The sequence below is a fragment of the Hesperophylax consimilis genome, unplaced genomic scaffold (assembly GCF_061612785.1).
Source record: "Hesperophylax consimilis isolate HC1 unplaced genomic scaffold, BYU_Hcon_1.0 scaffold_40, whole genome shotgun sequence".
Lineage (NCBI taxonomy): Eukaryota > Metazoa > Arthropoda > Insecta > Trichoptera > Limnephilidae > Hesperophylax > Hesperophylax consimilis.
The window spans coordinates 1,042,393-1,062,942 of NW_028301270.1; the positions used below are offsets into that span (position 1 = coordinate 1,042,393).

Consider the following 20,550-nt stretch of genomic DNA (forward strand, 5'->3'; position numbering starts at 1 on the left):
TTGTATACAAAAAGCCCGAAGATATCGATCTAGAGAGTGGTATATTTATGCTCAGTGGGGAGTCGCTATATGCACAGCGACTAATCGACAGGGGGCGTGGCCAACATTTCCGAGCATACCCGAAGTCAGGTGTTTCGGCGCTTTATTTGAAATTGGTTCTCCGCTCAGATTTTTTTGTGACGTCACGGCCGAGCATTTCCGAATATTGCCGAGCAGCCGATAGCTAATTTTCATATTTCGTTTCATACGATTCTTGCACCTTGATTTCATTTGGTTAGATTACATTACTATAGCGCCAATATCATAAAGTCGATTCCAAAGCCTTAATAAAGACTGTTTGGTATGGCAACCACATTCTAACCAACTAACTAACCATCACGCCGTTTCCCCGTAGGGGTAGGCAGAGAGGACGGACCGCCAAACAACTCGGTCTTGGCACACACTCCTTGCCTCATTCGCATTCATACATCGTCTCATACATACTCTTCTATTATTCTGACTCTTGACATGGCCCGACTCGAGTATCTGATTCACTTGATCGTGCCATGTCTTCCTCGGGCGTCCCCGACTTCTGCTACCATTCACATTTGCATCATATATCCTCCTTACACTCCTATCTTCGCTCATTTGCTCTACATGCCCAAACCATCTAAGCGTCCCTTTCTTAATCATTACACTTACATCAGCCTTGCACTCTTTGCGGATCTCCACATTCCTCACACGATCAAACATGGTTTTACCACACATACGCCTCAGGTATCTCATTTCAACAGCATTCAATCTACTTTCATCCTTCCTTTGCCAGTTCCATGCCTCACTTCCATACATCAAGGTAGGTACCAGCACTCCGTTGTGGACTGCTAACTTCGCTTCTTTGGACAATTTTTTGTTAGCGCCAACGGCGTTCAGTCCTCCATTAACGGAATTACCTGCATTTACCCTTCTTTCAATATCTCTTTCAGCCTTCCCATCTCTCGTAATATTCGATATGAGGACGAAATGTCAACTTATTCTCATACATAATCCCAAGACCTATATATACTCAAAGTATCTAATCTTTTTACATTACAAAACAGTACACCTATGGGAAAGTAAAACTATCATTATTTGGAGTCTATGTGAAAATTTGGATGCCATATAGTATGTTGAAGGATAAGTGAGCAATGAGGGAAGTTGGGCAATTCATTGATACATATTTGATATTTGATATTATTTTATTAATGGAAAATAATACATTACACCACACAGAGGAAATATAAACATTGAGGGAACAAACCCCTTTAAAAACATGACAGATAAATCAAGCATTACGTACCCAACACCAACTTTGTAATTTTTTCGGGTTATTCATTACATACTTATAATAATTTTGTTAACTCATTTCCACACCACCATGAGGTAGAGAACATGGCGCATTTTTTTTATTGTGGTATCCCCAGTAGGTCTACTCTACGTAGGTGGGCTGGTGGATTGAAGGGCTGCCTTCACTTGTTTCAGAATCTGAAAACAAGCCACATTGTTTTACTATAAATAAAAATAACAGAACCCTGCAAAAACAGTAATTATTGGTTTGGTAGGCAGTAAAAAATATAAAATAATATTTACAAAAAAAAATATGTGATTTTCCTTTTAAGGGCACAGGGAAGTATGCTTCACACCTTCTATTTTGCAGTGTTGAGGCCCTGGTAATCATATTTCCGGCCATGGTACTGTGCTGACATCTAACATGGCAGCACAGTCAAATTCAATAGATAAGAATGTTGAAAATGTGTTTAAGTAAGCGATGGGAAGTTGCGTATTCCCACCACATTTCCTTCTAAACAAATGTGTGTTGTCCAAAATGGTATTTGTATAACCTTGCATCTAACCAGTGTTGTGTAGTATCTAGATACATTTTTGTGTATCTGTATCTAGCTATATTTCTATAACTGTATCTGTATCTAGATACATTTTACTAGTATCTGACACCTCAGTGTATAATATTTTATAGCAGTTTATATTCATGCATTTTAGGGGTCCTAACCCGAGTACCCGGGTACCCCCCTATATAAAAAAAAAAAGAATTTAAAAAATAAAATTAAAATAATGAATAATTTCATTTATTTTTAATTTTCCATCAGAACCCAAAGTAATCAAGTTGCACATAGTTCACGTATTTTTTTATTTATCCAAGGGGCGTCGGGTACCCGGGTAGTAATATGCTAACCGTGTCCGACAAAACCTAAGCGATAGACAGTTTACTCTGAGGTCAGCAGATCTAGATGTTACCAATCGTTTAATCGAACTTTCTCGGTCAAATCGAGCTGTTTACTATGATCGCTCTTTTCGTGTAGCTGGCCCACTCATTTGGAATAAACTTCCCCCAGCCCTTACCAATATACAAAATTTGGCTGAATTTAAACGGGTTTTAAAAACAAAATTATTCAAAAAATCATATTTAATAATTTAAAATCATTTATATTCTCATGAATCTAAGCTTCTTTTTTAATATACTATAAAAAGCCAGGTTTTGAAGTTTTCCGGTAATTGTTTGGTTTCGGTTTCCTCCTTATTGTACTTTTATGTTTAATGTCCACCTATTATATAATATTTTAATGTTTTCCTGTTTTATATAATATTTTAATTTTAAAGTTCTTATTTTTCGTGCACTGTCACTGTCTTTTATTGTTATCCTCTACTAAAATAGCACTGTTATTGTTAAATTTTATTCTCTGCTTTTGTGTAAACCGTTTATTCTTTATTTCATATTATGTAATTATTTTTTTTTAAAAGGAACACAATAGGAAATTTTATTTTAAGTTTATTATAGTTAAGCGCACTTGTAGTGAAACAACACAAAACTGCGCTATATAAATGTTATGTTATTATTATTATTATTATTATTATATTACCCGGGTACTCGCGAGGACCCCTAATGCATTTATGTTATCACCGCTTGCAGGCCAATTTGCCAATATCTTTTTGGGCAACGAATAAAACAAGCAAGTGTAAATATGTAAAATAATCACAAGCGTTTACGTCTACCGTCTTTAAGAAATCAAAGTAATCGCTGTTTTCGATAATATATATTTTTTTAAGTTTTCCCCCAAAAAAGAAGAAATGTATCTGAGTATCTGTGAGATACTTTTAAAAAGTATATGTATCTAGATACAGATACAATTTTACAATGTATCTTGTATCTGTATCTAGCTACAAATTTTGCCAAGTATCTGTATCTGTATCTAGCTACAAATTTTGCCAAGTATCTGTATCTGTATCTAGCTGCTGTCCTTGTTCTATCGGTATTACAATGGAAGATGCTCTGAGGAACTAGCGTCATTGATCCCTTCGGCACCGGTGCGTAGTCGGGATACACGCCAAACGCGCACCCAACATTTGTACACGGTTGACATTTGTCACATGAGAAACGGATCGCTTCTACGATTCGTTATTAAGTTCAACAGCTCGGCTGTGGAACGAGTTGCCGGCCTCTGTGTTTCCTCCCTCCTACAACATGGGACTCTTCAAGACCCATGTTCACTCCTTCCTCTCCACAAAAAGACCCTCCACACAGCATCCCCAAAGATGATATAGGCCCTGAGGGAAATTATTTTCTTCAGGGCCTCCTGTGTGGAGTTAATATAAAAAAAAGATATTTTTAAAAAGTATCTGACACAACACTGCATCTAACTATAGTGAAAACATTAAAATGTTATAAAGTGATTGCCCATGTAGGGATAAGCAGAGAAAAGAAACTATCATACCTTCGTTTTTGCTCTTTCTGAAATTTGAGGTGGAACAGGAAATTCTGGAAAATATTTGATTTGTTTCACACTCATCATTGCGGGACAACCAAGCTTCTTGGAGTCCAAAACCCGGAACCTCTTCTTCTTATGGTTTGGGTGATCAGCCTGAAAGAACAATTCAAGGTATAGGGTCTAATAGGCTTATACGTATAAGACACCTATTATTTGTGCGGCAAATAAATTGCCCATGGTTAACTTATTTGACGCAGATGATTAACTTTTACAAAAGTTGTTAGGGCCTATGCAATGTTGACATTAGTATAAAATTACAAGTGGGGGCTTTAATTAATTTGGCACTTTGAGCACGGTCTTCTTTAGACTAACACGACATGAGGATGTGTTACGAGCCACGGCACACTTTTTAACACACAAAGATGAATTGTGATTGGTGTGATTGTCGTGTTAATCTAATTGAGACGGAGCTCCAACTGCCATATTAGGAAGGCCCCTGGTATAATCTAGTCCTAGCTTACCTAGGCCCAGGCCCATCGCTTTTATTTTTATTTTAAACACATCACCGACGATACGGTGATCATTTTGGGGTTATAGACCTTAATCTTGGACCACCGAGTCCTCGATGCTCTGTCAATGCTACTATTGAAAGACGAGGGGGAGTAGGCCTAGCTGATGTGGTTCTAGGGTGCATGAACATACCAACTCAACTATCTCCTTGCTGTTATTTGGGCTGTGTAGTCGGGGGCCTTGGGCGCACTCTCTGTACGCATTCATACCGAATGTAAATGGCATCCCAAAGAACTCTACTGTAGGCGGGCAGAACGTGTATACTGCATCTGAAAGATTGGAAATGTTAATTTCGAATAACTCGTAAATATCAGCAGCTGCTTATGAACTGAAGAAATGGGAAGGCCTACCCTAGACCTAGGCCCTAAGGTTTAGAACTTACCTCCCAACTTCTTTTTCATACTGTCTCTCGTTGAAAAAGCGTGCCCCAACGCATTCACAGAACACAGAAATGCTTCATCGTCAATGTATCCACTGATAATACCCGTCTCTGAATTCTTTTTGAAATTACTTAATGAAACTTCTAAAAGACGGTCTGAACCGCCACTCAAAGACGCCATTTCTGATTATTTCTGACGTTTCGTGACGTGACGTGAGAAACAATTTACTCGGAACACACTCGGGTATGCTCGGATATGTTGGCCACGCCCCTGTCGACTAGTCGCTGTGCATATAGCGACTCCCATTGGTTGTTCCAAAGCATCCATCTATCTATCTATCTATAATTTATCTGTGGTTTTAGTATGACATTTGAGGGGAGTCGCTATATGCACAGCGACTAGTCGACAGGGGCGTGGCCAACATATCCGAGCATACCCGAGTGTGTTCGGAACACACTCGGGTATGCTCGGATATGTTGGCCACGCCCCTGTCGACTAGTCGCTGTGCATATAGCGACTCCCTAGATACCACCATACGGCCATAGATACCGCCGAAGCCGAAACATTGAAATTGAAACGTCAAAGCCGCCAAGATAAAAACTTGACGAACATATTTTTTATATTCATTTATGGAGAGGTTCAGCCACATTCAGCCTTAAATAAACCACTCTCGGTTCAGCTATTGAGCTATTACTCTATTTTTGTCAATATATCTTACTTTTTTTACGGCACTTTATTATGAGCACAGTAATATAACGGCAGATTTGCTTACGTTCCGTAAAACTTTTTAATATAAACTTCATTCCACTTCATCAATTTTTAAAACCCCTTTGAAAAACCACAAGATTTTATTTGCACTCCATTTTTTTATTTTAATCGATTGTAACAGATATGACGGGAAAAAAACAGATAAAATATATCAGAATTTTGAAAATTATTCAAAAGAGTATGTTATAACTCTACTCAAGGGGATTTAATATTAATAATTGTAACAACTTTAAAATGGAAGTTAATAATTAATATTATTCATGTGAAAGAAAAGGAGGAACGAGTAAAAAAAAGAAGTTACTTAGTTACAAAACACTCTTAAAATTTATTTAATAAAATGTATAAAGAAGAGTTAGTCTTAATCTAGGCTTAATAATAGTCTTAAATTATACTTCTTATCTGGAACCGCGGATCTCCACGTTCGCACTTATCACCGACACACACAAGCGGCCACTTGGGTTGGATCCGAAGGGCGGAATTAGTTCAGCCTGGGCCAAGGCTCCGAAGGGCGGAGTCGAAAGGCAGCGACTCCTGAGTGAACAGCTTCCTGGTAGGAAGATCCTCGGCGCCGCTCCAAGGGGGAGAGCAGGAAGTGTCACGGCGGAGGCGAGACGGTAACTCCTGATAGGGCAGCTCCCTGGTCGGAAGAGCCTCGGCGCCGCTCCAAGGGGAGAGCAGGAAGTTTCTCGGCGGAGGCGAGACGGTAACTTCTGCTAGGGCAGTTTCCTGGTCGGCAGAGCCTCGGCGCCGCTCCAAGGGGGAGAGCAGGATGATGACTCCCAAGATGATGACTTTCGAGAGTGTCGAGTGCGGAATTTTATTCCATATCCATAGAAAAAATTGGGGCTGTCGCTGTCTGATTAGAGATGGTCGGGTATCATTGGGTGGTATCTACTGTACCTAGTCACTAGGTCACTAGTATCCACTATCCACTTCTAGTATCTGCTAGGTTTATTTATGATCTGCTAGTATCTATTCTATAATCTATGTCTATGGCGGTATCCGTGTATTAACTGTAATCCCGCAAACGCCGCTTCTAACCTAAATTGAAACTATATTATTTGTTTTGATTAGCAGTGCTCAAAATTTTACGAAACAAAAACAAGGTTAAATAGGTTTTCCCAATTTTGTTGTTGTATCATTTCAATATGACTATTTCCGAATCTCGCATTGAGTTTAAGCTGAAGAACTGTCCCGAAGATGCCATTTCTTCAGTGAAATTTGCCCCCAAATCAAACCAATTTCTTTTGGTGTCTTCATGGGACTGCACTGTTCGACTGTACGACATCTCCACGAATGTTGAAAGACATAAATACACCCACGATCTACCCGTACTGGATGTTTGTTTTCGGGTATGTTTAAATTTTTTATTTCTTGGTTACAATTTCGGTTAGGGACGCATTTGATCTGCTCTTTGAAGCCTACACGTTCTCTTTGCAATACAAATAATTTTTTTATGATCTTATGCTTTCATGTTGATTTAACTTAAAATTTCTTTCAGGATGCCGTTCATTTCTACAGCGGAGGTTTGGATGGTACCTTAAAAATGTATGACTTTAACAGTAATATCGAAACTATAATGGGCGAACATAAAGACGCTATAAGATGCGTAGAATTTGCTAGCGAAATAAACGCCGTCCTTACCGGCAGTTGGGACGGATCGGTAAAACTATGGGATAACAGATCACCGCAATGTGTAGGGACCTATAACCAAGGAAATGAACGGGTAAGACGATTTATTTATCTTTTTCTAATTTAACCCTTATAATCTTAATCTAAAAATATGTATCTACTTGGCTTAGCTGTGAATATACAGAAAACAGGGACACACTTAAGAAGAACGGCTGCGCGGACCTTTTCATACAAATTAAAATTTTGGATTTACGGCTAAAATACCAAATTAAACTGATTTTTCTTTTATTAAATCAAAAGGTGTGCCATGTAGAAAGTACGGATGAGAGTCCGATTTATGCTTTAAATTATAAAATATAGCCCCGAAAAGAAAAATCTTACCCATCCTCTCTCAAGAGTATGTAGAATTATAAAAAAAAAAAATTTCTTCAAAAAAGAATTGTGTTAACATAAAAACCCAAATTTAGTCCGACGAAAAATTTAATTGAATATTACATTAAATTTTGCCTTTGTCTCATTCGCACTAAGCGGGCATGAGGTAAGGTCGTCGCGGGCCGGGGGAATGGTCGCTAGCCGGCCAAACAAATACTTCTAGGGTGTCTAGAGTAGGTATGCCGGGGGCAGGGGTTCGAGAATAGAATCGCCCGACAAATAAATGCGTAATACATCAACAACAACAGTATACATGGGTGTTCCTGTGTGTGTGTTTCTAGTTGACATTCTTCATTCGCAGTTGTTATTTATCTAGAGCGAATATAATGAATTTGTTTCACTTGTTTATGGATAATATTATTTTAAACTTAATACCCAGTTTTAACCGAAACACCCCTAAATGATTTATTTTATTCAACATGGGTAAGTAATGCTTATTTGAACAGTTTAAACAATGATAATTAATAATATTATGAATTAATCAAAAATTTATTAGGGTACATACGTTATTGATTACTATAAAATGTTAATTGTGTTTTAGGTCGAAAGTGGATACTACTAACGTATAACTGTCCTACTGTTTGTATATTTTTAAACATGTGTACGTACACTCTGATTACGTAGATTATAATATTTTGTGCTTGTAGCTATATAATATATATAAAGCTACAAGCATTATTACATTGTTTTATTATTGTGCTATTATTTTCATGGTTATTTTTATTCTTCTATTGATTATACGGGGTGGCGCAGATGGATCGGGTGGTTTTAAAATACTTGTCAAACTGTCAATTTTAAAGGTATTGGATTGAAATAAAGTGCAAAACGTGTAGTTATAATGGAAATTTATTAACAAACAATTGGAAAAGTTAGTTTTTAAAAATTACATCCATCAAATGCCCTCCTTCTCGAGCGACGCATTCTTGGAGTCGGTCCTTAACGTTCCGCATTGCCCGCTCAAGCACATCACCAGGAATTAATGTGATTTCGTTGTGAATTGCTGCCTTCAACTCCTGAATGGTCCGGGGTTTGTTCACGTACACCCTTGCTTTTAAATAGCCCCACAAGAAGAAGTCACATACCGTGAGGTCCGGTGAGCGAGGGGGCCAATGGAGATCTCCATTACGGGAAATCAAACGGCCAGGGAAAAGAGCGCGCACAGCTTGCATTGATATCCTAGCGGTATGTGCAGTTGCCCCGTCTTGTTGGAACCACATATTGTCCATGTCGTAATTGTTCTCTTCAAGTTGTGGGAGAAGAAATTCTTCAATCATGTTCACATAACGCTGCGAATTAACAGTAACCGCCTGCTCCCTTTCATTTTCAAAAAAGTAAGGCCCAATTATCCCTACCTTAGAAACCCCACACCAAACCGTCACTTTGTGACTATGGAGAGGCCGTTGGTGTAGGTCTCTTGGGTTAGTGTCGGCCCAGTAACGGCAATTTTGCTTGTTGACGTAGCCGTTAATGTGAAAGTGAGCCTCGTCAGACATCATGATAATCAGGTTTTCATCTTCCAATAACTCCAACATCCGTTGGCTAGACTGAAGCCTTTGAAGATGGTCTGTTGGGAGAATCTTCTGGACCACCATGATTTTATAGGGGTGGAATTTCAGTTCTTTGTTAAGAATCCTTTGAAGGCTTCGACGTGACATTCCAAGAGCTTGAGCACGATGTCTCGTTGATCGACGTGGGCTCGTAATGACATCGCGTCTCACACGCTCCACGTTCTGAGGCGTTCTTATTTTTCGAGGTCCAGACGTCCATTTTGGAGCACATGAACCAGTAGTGCGGAAATTATGCACCCAACTCAATATCGTATCTCGCTTAGGAACAGTGGCGGCTCGTGACTTTTGGGTTACTAGAGTGCTAATATTACAAAAAATGGCTTAATTGATGTTGTTGTAGCTGAAAACGAATTTTTATTTTTTTTTCAAAAATTGATTTTTTGTATGAAAATTTTCAGGAATTCCGTGCGGCGCACGGGTATACTGAAATTTCCTGAAAATCTTCATACAAAAAATCGATTTTCGAAAAAAAAATAAAAAATCTTTTTCAGCTATAACAACATCAGAAATGCCTTTTTTTATAATATTAGCACTCTAGTACACCCAAAAGTCACGAGCCGCCACTGCTTAGGAACACTACCTCGAGTTGGGATGTTGAAACGCTTGCGAAAGGCACGCGTCACAGCAACAATTGACTCGTTATTGCGTATAAACTCTTCCACTGCGAAAACACGATGCTCAACGGACCACGTAGCCATCGCGATTGACTGCCAGTCTGCAACTGAAACTTCCCGTCCCCCCCACCACAGCACGAAGACCGCCGAACACCTGGCTCCCCCACTCCAGACGTACAGTCCACTTCATAACCACCCGATACCCGGAATTCAGGAGTTGAAGGCAGCAATTCACAACGAAATCACATTAATTCCTGGTGATGTGCTTGAGCGGGCAATGCGGAACGTTAAGGACCGACTCCAAGAATGCGTCGCTCGAGAAGGAGGGCATTTGATGGATGTAATTTTTAAAAACTAGCTTTACCAATTGTTTGTTAATAAACTTCCATTGTAACTACACGTTTTGCACTTTATTTCAATCCAATACCTTTAAAATTGACAGTTTGACAAGTATTTTAAAACCACCCGATCCATCTGCGCCACCCAGTAAAACTGTTTTTAAAATTCTTCGTTTTAAAGGAAAGGTAACTCTGAAACCTGTTGAGTGTAATTAAAATAAAGTGGTCAAAAACAAATTTATGTGTTAATTAATTTATACTTGTTTTATGTAAAAGTCCGAAAGGCGTAGATAAATAAATAAATAAATTAGCTAACTGATACAAAGTGTTTTTAAAATAAAATGTGCATATTAAGGGTGTTCCTATTTTCTGTATATTTTCCAGCTTAGCTTTGAGTATATTATTTGATTGCTCACTCAAGACATTATTTTGTATTAAAAAAAATTAAACAATAGTTTTACTCTGTAGCATGAACATGTGATTTACTATTACAGCCTGTCTGTCACGCATTAAATATTGTCAACTAACCTAAAATGTACCCAAATGAGATCATGAAAAATCATTCCCTGCGATGCTTACATTTTTTGAGATGCAAATTTGCATACTCTTCTTTCTACAGTGTGGTTTAAATTGAATTGATAAAAGTTTGTTTAGTTGATAAATATGATATATTTATAACAAATACATGCTGTTTCTAAAAAAAAGCTTTTTCCAGGTGTACACGATGAGCGTGATTGGTGAGAAGTTTGTGGTAGGCACTACGAACCGTAAGATCTTTGTGTGGGACGTGCGCAACATGGCGCAGACCAACCAGCGCCGCGAGTCCTCGCTGAAGTACCAGACACGCTGCATCCGTGTTTTCCCCAACAAGCAGGGCTACGTGCTCAGCTCCATCGAGGGCAGCGTGGCCATGGAGTACCTTGACAGCAATCCCGAGGTGCAGAAGAAGATGTATGCCTTCAAGTGCCACAGAATCAAAAAAGCAGGTATGTTCTTTTGTGGCTAACCAACTTACTAACATATCATCGTGTCATTTTCCCACTTCTGTTATTCCGACTCTTGATACGTTTTTTTTTATTTAACTTCAAAAGGAATCATCTCCGTCAGGATCTGTGTTATCTTTGGGATGCTTTATGTGTTTTTTTGATGAAAGAAAGGAGTGTCATGGGAGGGAAAAAGCGCAGAGGATGACCAATTATTTCACAGCCGAGCTCTTGAATATAACTGCCTCTGCACACTGCTCGGTGTATTGATTTTGGATCGTATATGAGCACTTTAGATTTCTCATGTCGTGTGTTTTCTCCCATCTCTTATTCACTTCCAGTGGCATTTGACCCACTTTTCTTCATGGAGTCAAAACAAAATTAAAAAGCACTGACAAATTGAATTAGTATGTAGACAAATTAGTATGTGTGTAGATAAATTAGTATGTTTGTAGATAAATTAGTATCTATGTAGATAAATTAGTATGTTTGTAGATAAATTAGTATGTATGTAGATAAATTAGTATGTATGTAGATAAATTAGTATGCTTGTAGATAAATTAGTATGTTTGTAGATAAATATTTAAAACTATTTGCTTTAAGGTTAATAATATTTTAATTCCTGCTGCAAAGAGCTGCACAAGACAATTGTAATGTTTCTTTATTTGGTTTTTACTATTTTTTTCTAGGAATTGAAAAAATTTATCCCGTCAACGCAATCAGCTTCCACTCCGTTTACAACACATTTGCGACAGGCGGCTCTGACGGCTACGTCAACATCTGGGATGGCTTCAACAAGAAACGGTTATGCCAGTTCCATCGATACAACACTTGCATCACCTCATTAAGCTTCTGCCACGACGGTTCTGTATTGGCCATTGCTTGTTCCAATCTTGGAGATCCTGAAGAGTCAGAAGACCCTAAAGCTGAAGATACCATTTATATTAGATACGTTACTGATCAAGAGACCAAACCTAAATAAGAACTCATGTTATAAGCCTGATGTTTACAAGTGTATGTGATCAAATATGCGCTATTTGTAATAATAATTAATGAATATTAACCCATTGGCATACCTGCTGTCTTTTTAGGGTGGCCGCTAATATTGTTTATTAGTATACTGTACGCCATATCATGACGGTTGCTGGCCCGCTCCCTCTTCCTAACTTGATTCAATGACTAGAGCAGTGGTTCTTAACCTTTTTGGGGGTACCGAACCCCACCAGTTACATATGCACATTCACCGAACCCCTCCTAATTTGAAAAATTAGGAGTAAATGTCTATGGTCCGTATATAATGACTATGGTCATTTTCGGGCGGCCAGCTTGACCGGTAATCGCAAGCTCTACCGCTGCGTGATCACCTTTAGCCAATGATGGACAAGCGGGGCATGTCACCACGAATCATATAAGTCGGGGGTCTTGACCTCCACCGAACCCCCGAGACTGACTCACCGAACCCCTGGGGTTCGATCGAACCCAGGTTAAGAACCACTGGACTAGAGTCTCGGGCATACATTTTAGAACCAAAGTTTGTATAGCAATGGGTTAATATGTATTGATCTGTGGTCCAGAAAAAAACGTATTGTGTATAAATGAAATATTATTGTCAGTAATTTTATGTTATAGGTATTGATTTCAATAAAAAAATTCTCTGACCATATTTTTTGTTAAACTCCAGTCAATTTTTATTATTTTACCTTCTAACTTAAATACCATTATTTTTTTATTGTTATATATAGTCGGTTTTAAAATAATTTTCAAAGTTTTAATTTTTCACGTCTCCCGAAAAAGCATCAAATCTATGGACGTGACCACTGACATCATGAGTCATCACCAGTCTCATGAAGCCTACCTTTTTTTTCAACTGGTGCTGTATTTGCATGGGAGTCGAGATGTTTTTATTCTTAAGATTACCTGCTTTTAACATTGAAGAACACTAGGTAAAATATGCATCTAGTCACGAATGGTATTGAATTGAACCAAAGTGCAAGAATAGATCCATGACCGCACCTGATAAACAATTTACCGGTATTTAAAAACTTGCATTACATCATTTTCATTGGTTCTAATGTGAATGTGCACCAGGGTTGCCAATGCATATCGTCCCTTAGCTAACAACACCGCATAAGTCATTTTTACCAACTTTACAGGAGACGAAAAAAACTGTTTATTTTAAAAAATCGGTGGATTTTTTCTGTTATTACTTAACAAATACCCTAGTTAGCGGTTAAGAAATAATTATTTTTACTTACTTTGACGATTTACTTTATTTTAACTTTTATTTTATGACTTGAGCTGTGTTGACTGATATTTTATTAGATTTAGGCGGTGTTGTTTGCGGAAATGTTAGGGAATAAGATATTAAGGTATATTATCAGTTAATTATTCATACTTCACACAGAGCACACGCAAAAATATCCCTCCACAAAGATCATCGGAATTTATAGCCTATAATACGTAAAAAATCTAAAAAGTATCGGTAAACTTTTTCGTGAAGATCAGTGCAGTGAAATATCTACAAACTGTGAACTCTAAACGGTCTCATTAGTGATTTCAAGTAAAATAAACTCTGCAAAGTGACAGCGATTATTGTCAAATAAATATCTATCAGCTTATTTTTAAATGAACTTGTGCAAATATACTTGATATTGCATTTATCTCACGCTACGTCATGAGTAGCGCCGTTTGTGGCAGCTGGACGCGTCATGCCGTCTCCAACCGCTTTGTGTTTTTTTAGTATTTTCAAGGGAAACGAGGCAACATCCCTTTGAAGTTATTTAAAAAATCAGTGAATCAACATTTTAAATTAACTTACCAATTAGTAATCAGAACTTAATAGTAATGTGACTAGAGTGCAGTGTTTCAAAAATGAATAATCGAAAATTGTGCTAGAAACATTCTAAATTCGCTGAAGTTGAAGTTGAACTTGGGACGAGAATCGGTAACTGTTGTACGCCAGATGTTTTCAATGTTATTCTTGGAAACAGTGAAAGCCCTAACAAGTGCCCAAGGTGATTTATTATTCCGTCCGCCGCCTTTTATTTCGGAACAATGCACCACTAACATAATCACCAGAAACAAGTGTACAAGGAGATGGACTTTCCGAGCGTCACAAGGTTTGTTATCTATGTGAGGATACTGTGTCAGCGCTTAATTAGCAGCAGACACATACCTGGACGGATGACGAACCTCGTGCTGGCACTGTTGGTGGCGCGGTGCACTCTTTCGCTGCAGTAGCTGGTCCAGTTTCCTCACCACCTGGGATTCTTGCTGCAGAGTCTCCATCCTCTACCTTCGTCGAATGTCACAGCGGTGCTGCCAAGGTCTGGAATCCATGAGAGGACATTGTGTCAGCGCTCTATTAGCAGCAGACACATACCTGGAAGGATGACGAACCTCGTGCTGGCACTGTTGGTGGACGCGGTGGACTCTCTCGCTGCAGCAGCCGGTCCAGTTTCCTCACCACCTAGGATTCTTGCAGCAGACTCTCCATCTCCGTGTCACCTGTTTCTGTACTTCATTTTATTTAACTTAATTTCAATTTGTAATATTTATATTATTTTTTTTTTGTAATATCTGCATTAACTGTACAGCGCCCCTGAGGTGATATTTCGCAAAAGCTGTAGCAGTTCTTTACTACCCGCTACATTTCAAGATGATTCGGAGTGTGTAAACACTGGACTCCGACAAGAGGAGAGGAGACGGCAACTCGAGCGCGCCCGAGCGGCCAGTACCATTACGGCTCCCGCCGGCTATAGACGCAATCCCGGAAGACGTAGCGAACGCGACAAACGACATTGGACGAACTTCCGAGACATCGATCTTTTGGGGAACAATGACGCAACATATTATAATTCGTCTTGCTGGTCATTGCTTTCTCATCTAAATTTAACGTCATGTAAAATGATGTTTGGCGCCCTCTACTCTTTATAACAGGTCAGAATACTTTTGTCACACACACGCACGTTTCATGTTACTTATTCTTAATTCACTTTTCTAGTCACACCATTTAACATTGCTACCTTGTCAGCGCCCTTGAGGTGATTTCTCACGAAAACGGCGCTATATAAATTAGCCAAATATTATTATTATTACCTATTATTAAAAAGTCCGATGCGGAAGGCCTTCGGTCCGACGCACACGCCCTAGGATTAAATTCAATCATGAATATTTTGAGATCTCTTGTTTGCTCTGGTTTTGTACGCTGTAGAAATAAATAATATGTTGTAATTCATAACTCTTTTTATTACTACTTCTTTTATCATCATGTTACCCATTGAGGGATTAAATCCCATCATAATGGCAACGTGCCCCTTAACCTTGAAATCTGGTTATAATGGCGCACCAACGTGGTTTTTTCTCGGATATTTTTAACATTTTAATTAGGTTAGCATTTTGGATTGATTTTTTTTTCATGTGTGACATTAGTATTTGGCCTGTTCTTCGTGTTTTTAATGTCGTTTGGAGTGTGTCTTCCTGGATTGCGTCGTCCCCTAGCCGAGTTTCTTTTAGAAATTGAAGACAATTTTAAAAATTTTATTATTACTTTTATCCTTTTAAAATTATTTATTGTCCGTTGGTACTCTGCGAGATTGGTGGGTATCTCGTATTTTTTTTTTTTTATTGTTGTAAGTTGTTCCAGATTCCCACATCTGAAATTTTAGTATTGGTGTATGTCCATTTCTGAACTTTTGTCCATTAGATGTGTAGGTACAAATAATTTGACACCCATTTTTCCTCTTTTGGGACTTTTACTTTTCATTATTGCCGTCTTCGGACGTGATTAATGTTGCCTTGCTGTTTTCTTTTTTCCAATTAATCTTTAGGTACATCTAGTCACAATGCCTGATACAAGGAGTCAAGTAAAAGAATCCGCCATGTCTTCCGTCAAGGACTCAGACATTATTGTCAGACGAACTGTCGATTCGTTAGTTCGCACTTGCTTCTAGTGTGTGTGTAAGTAAAGTTACCTTCACATTTACGCATACTATCCCGAGTACGTGATCAGGGCAGCTAAACTTTTTCATATTTTATATTTCTGCTTCGATCTACTAATTATGGATTCGTGTGATCCCTACCATTTTATTACGATGGCAAGTAATATAATAAACTCTATGAACAGTACCATTATGGATCCATCGAATAAATTTACCAAAGAGCAAATGGCTAAATTAACTCCTAAACTTTCGGAACTTTTGGGGAATATTAGTGTTGTTGGTGCGAAAGTGGGCTTCCTGGAAGGAGAGCTGAAGGCCTATACAAACATCTCACAACAGAAGCCACCTCAGGTCCAACCTCTACCTAACACCATACAAGACCTACCTGGAATTTGCGAAACACTAGCGGAAATGGAGGAGAGAAAATTACGTTCTAAGAATATTATAATGTTTAATGTACCTGAGTGCTCAACTGGTACTCAAACTGACTGCATGAGGGAGGATAAGAACAAAGTTTTGAGTATTCTAAGCAAAGTTGAAAATGTTGATACCTCTGAAATAAAAATGTTCCGTTTAGGTAAAAAAGAAATGGATAAAATACGTCCGATCAAGATTGAACTGTCAGATCAACATCAAGTGAAACTGGTTCTTCAAAAAAAGGCGATAGACTACAAAAATTTCAGTATTAAAACCAAAAAAGACTTAACATGGGTTCAGCGCCAAGAAATTCAAAATGTATGGAAGGAGTTAGAAAACCGGAAAAATAAGGGAGAAAATAATTTAACCATAAAATATATTAACAACTCACCTAAAATTATCAATGTTCAACCAAAAAACTCCAGCCATATAAACGCCTCATCTACTACCAGAACGTCAGGGGCATCAGAACAAAATTAAAGGAGTTCAGAGTAAATGCTCCATCTTTCTCAAATGATGTCATCATACTCACTGAAACATGGCTAACATCATCAATCTTCTCAGCGGAGCTAGGACTACATAGGCACCATGTCCACCGAGCAGACCGGAGTCAGAATACCAGCTCCAATACAAGAGGAGGTGGTGTCCTGATAGCGGTCCGCAAAAATATTACTTCGAAAGCACTCAAAATCAAAAATACTGATGTGGAACAATTGTTCGTATTGTTAAGTGGTGATTTCAAGAAAACTATTATTGGAACTGTTTATATTCCTCCTAATGCCAACATATCAATCTATAAAAAACACTGTGAAGATGTTGAGTTAGTAAAAACAAAATATCCAAATCATCAAATAATTATTTGCGGTGATTATAATTTACCTAATTGCAATTTCAACGTTTTAGACAGTAATTTTAATTCAATACCAGCAACCGCCTGCGAACGAGTAATTCTAGATATGTCTTTACTTTTTAATTTAACCCAATATAACCATGTACGTAATATTAATAATCGTGTTCTTGATCTAGTTTTGTCAAATGAAAGCAACGTTATTATAAATGAATCATTAGAGTCTATTCTTCCGATAGACAACCACCATCCCCCACTAGCAATACTTATCTCTTGTACTAAAGAAGGCAATCAAAATAATTCAATTCCTACGTATAACTTTAAAAATGCGAATTATCGGGACATAAATGATCGTCTCCACAAGGAAGATTGGTCATTTCTTAAGGAAGGCGACATTAATCAAAATATTGAATCTTTTTATTACTTGCTGGATAAAATTATTACAGATCTCATCCCACTCATTCATTTTAAAGAATCAAAATATCCGAGATGGTTCAACAAAGAACTTGTTCAATTAACTGCCCTTAAAAAAGTTTTACATAAGAAATATAAAGAAGACAGGTCTTTATCAAATTATATTGAATTTAAAAACGTTAGAAAAGATTGTAAAATCTTATCAAAAATGTGCTACAATTCTTTTATTAATAATGTTGAAACTTCAATAAATCATAATGTAAAGTATTTTTGGAACTATGCAAAATCAATGAAAAATAACAACTTTGGTATACCCGCCAACTTGGAATATGCAGGTAAAAAGGCCAAAGACACTAAAAGTATCGCTGACCTTTTTGCTGATTTTTTTAAAAGCGTTTATGAATGTGAGACACCAGTTTCTGCTAGTACAGTATCAAATTTTACTACTGATCATAATCTTAATTTATCTTTTATCCACATAGAATATAATGATATATTGACTGAACTAAAATTACTAGATCAAAGCAAAAGTGGTGGACCAGATAAAATACCTCCTGTATTTTTGAATAATTGTGCTACCAATCTGGCGTATCCTTTATATTTGCTGTTTAATCAGTCTTTACGAACAGGATGTTTTCCTACTAAATGGAAATTCAGCTTTCTTACGCCTATTTTTAAAAAAGGCGATAAACACGAGGTGATTAATTACAGACCGGTGTGCCTTTTATCAACAATTCCTAAAGTTTTTGAAAAAATTCTTCTTAAAAAAGTTATTTTCCGATTAAACCACGTCATTTCTCCTAAGCAACATGGTTTCTCTACTGGAAAATCTACCCTTACTAACTTGTTAACCTATCAAAACTATATATCTGATTCCATGTCTAGTAAATGTCAAGTTGACTCTATTTATACCGATTTTAGCAAGGCGTTCGATAAAGTCAATCATGAGTTATTGCTGAATAAACTCCATAAATTCGGTATAGGTGGTTCACTATATAAGTGGTTTAATAGTTACTTGACCGACAGATTACTGGCTGTTAAAATTGATGGCACATTTTCATACAAATTCACTGCTACGAGTGGTGTTCCCCAGGGATCACACTTAGGACCAATCCTGTTTTTATTATTTGTCAATGATGTATTGTATATTTTCAATGATGTTCAAGTGTTAATGTTTGCAGACGACCTGAAATTATTTAAAGCAATCAGAAACATTAACGATTGCCATATATTGTCAAATAACTTGTCAAGATTAATTATATGGTGTCGTGATAACCGCTTGCAACTTAACATAAGCAAATGTCAAATTATGAGGTTTCATCGAATAAAGTATCCAATATTTTTTGATTATTCCATTAACAACATGTCGTTAGTATCTGTCTCGGAAATTAATGACTTAGGTATTTGGTTTGACACGAAACTTAACTTTATCAAGCATATTGAAATAATAACCAATAAAGCTTTGAAAATGTTGGGATTTATTTTAAGGGTATCTAGTGATTTCAATAATGTAAATACTGTAAAAACATTATATATGTCACTAGTAAGGAGTCATGTAGAATACAATTCCACGGTTTGGTCCCCAAATTATGAGGTTCATTCACATGCGATTGAAAGAATCCAAAATAAATTTTTAAGATATGTAAATTTCAAAATGGGCATTCCTAGAGAAAACCTAAATTACGATAACTTACTTTGTTCATTAAATTTAATAAAATTATCTGATCGCAGAATTATTTCCGATTTAACCTGTTTGTATAAAATCATTAATTCAATGTTTGATACCCCTGATTTATTATATGTAATCTCTTTTCATACTCCAAGCAGGTCGGTTTCAAGACAGTACCTACCATATTATTGTAGCAATTCTATGTCAACGTCCCAATATCATACTCCTATGCGACGGATTCAACAGCTAGGAAACAAATACTCAGATGTTGTTGATATATTTAGTACATCAATTTCAATATATAAGCATACCCTATTGAAGTTTTTTTTTTCATCGAGTAGTGGAATATTTGAATAAAGGTATTTAATTTGATTTGACTAACATATAATAATTTTGTCAACTGAAATAGAAAAAAATATTTTGGATTTTTTATATGTTGTGCCTGCATTCTGTGTAGATCAAATCAAATTGAGTGATATTTTGACTTTATATTTATTTTTCTGCAATTGTTTTAATTGTCGTTTCCTGCACTATTTTCATGTATAATTTCGTAAATATTTTTTATATATATGTATGTAAAAGCCTTAATAGGCGTGAAATAAATAAATAAATTATTGTTCCCACATCTCCGTTGGTTCCACTGCATTTATGGAATATCAAGTACGATGGCACTACTTGCATTAGGAAGTTTCTTGAACGTGTTGAAGAACTCGCCCTGTCTCGCTCTGTAAGTAAGCACAATCTTTTTTTAGGCGCGTTTGAACTTTTTGATGGGATTGCCCTTGATTGGCTGAGGGTCAATCGCTCCCTTTTCGAATCCTGGGATGACCTTGTGGTAGGCCTCAAGGAGGAATATGAAATTCTCGATTATGACCGTAGACTCCTTGCACAGTTGAGGTCAACTATGCAAGCACCTAATGATTCACTCGGTACCTTTATCACTAATGTTCTCATCTTAAATAAAAGATTAAACAAGAAATTGCCTGATGTAGAAATTTTGGAAATTCTCCAGTGCAATATGCTTCCCAGATATATTCAAAAACTTGCATTAAACTCCATTCCGGACATCGCTACCCTCAAAAGATTGGGTAAATTAATTGAATTGGCAGACAGTCGTTCTGATCAGAGGAAAGGTTCAAAGTCCCCTCAAACCCCTTCAACTGCTAGCGAAAAGGCGCCACTAAATACAAATACACCTTCTAAACCTAATTCTTTCAGGCATGTGAATTCTTCTCATAAAA

General features: G+C 37.3%; 2 protein-coding genes across 2 annotated transcripts; one reads left to right on the forward strand and one right to left on the reverse strand.

Annotated features, from left to right (window-relative positions):
- Positions 1 to 1,244: 1,244 nt before the first annotated feature.
- Positions 1,245 to 4,904, reverse strand: LOC149408978 (uncharacterized). Its single transcript, XM_089650281.1, has 4 exons — positions 4,690 to 4,904; positions 4,440 to 4,576; positions 3,744 to 3,890; positions 1,245 to 1,500 (listed from the first exon to the last, which is right to left on the reverse strand). The coding sequence occupies exons 1-4, from the start codon at positions 4,865 to 4,867 to the stop codon at positions 1,450 to 1,452; spliced, it is 513 nt and encodes a 170-aa protein (XP_089506407.1). The 5' UTR covers positions 4,868 to 4,904; the 3' UTR covers positions 1,245 to 1,449.
- Positions 4,905 to 5,883: 979 nt separating this feature from the next.
- Positions 5,884 to 12,659, forward strand: LOC149408979 (mitotic checkpoint protein BUB3-like). The gene is made up of 4 exons (XM_089650262.1): positions 5,884 to 6,807; positions 6,957 to 7,181; positions 10,755 to 11,025; positions 11,712 to 12,659. The coding sequence occupies exons 1-4, from the start codon at positions 6,604 to 6,606 to the stop codon at positions 12,002 to 12,004; spliced, it is 993 nt and encodes a 330-aa protein (XP_089506388.1). The 5' UTR covers positions 5,884 to 6,603; the 3' UTR covers positions 12,005 to 12,659.
- Positions 12,660 to 20,550: the final 7,891 nt, after the last annotated feature.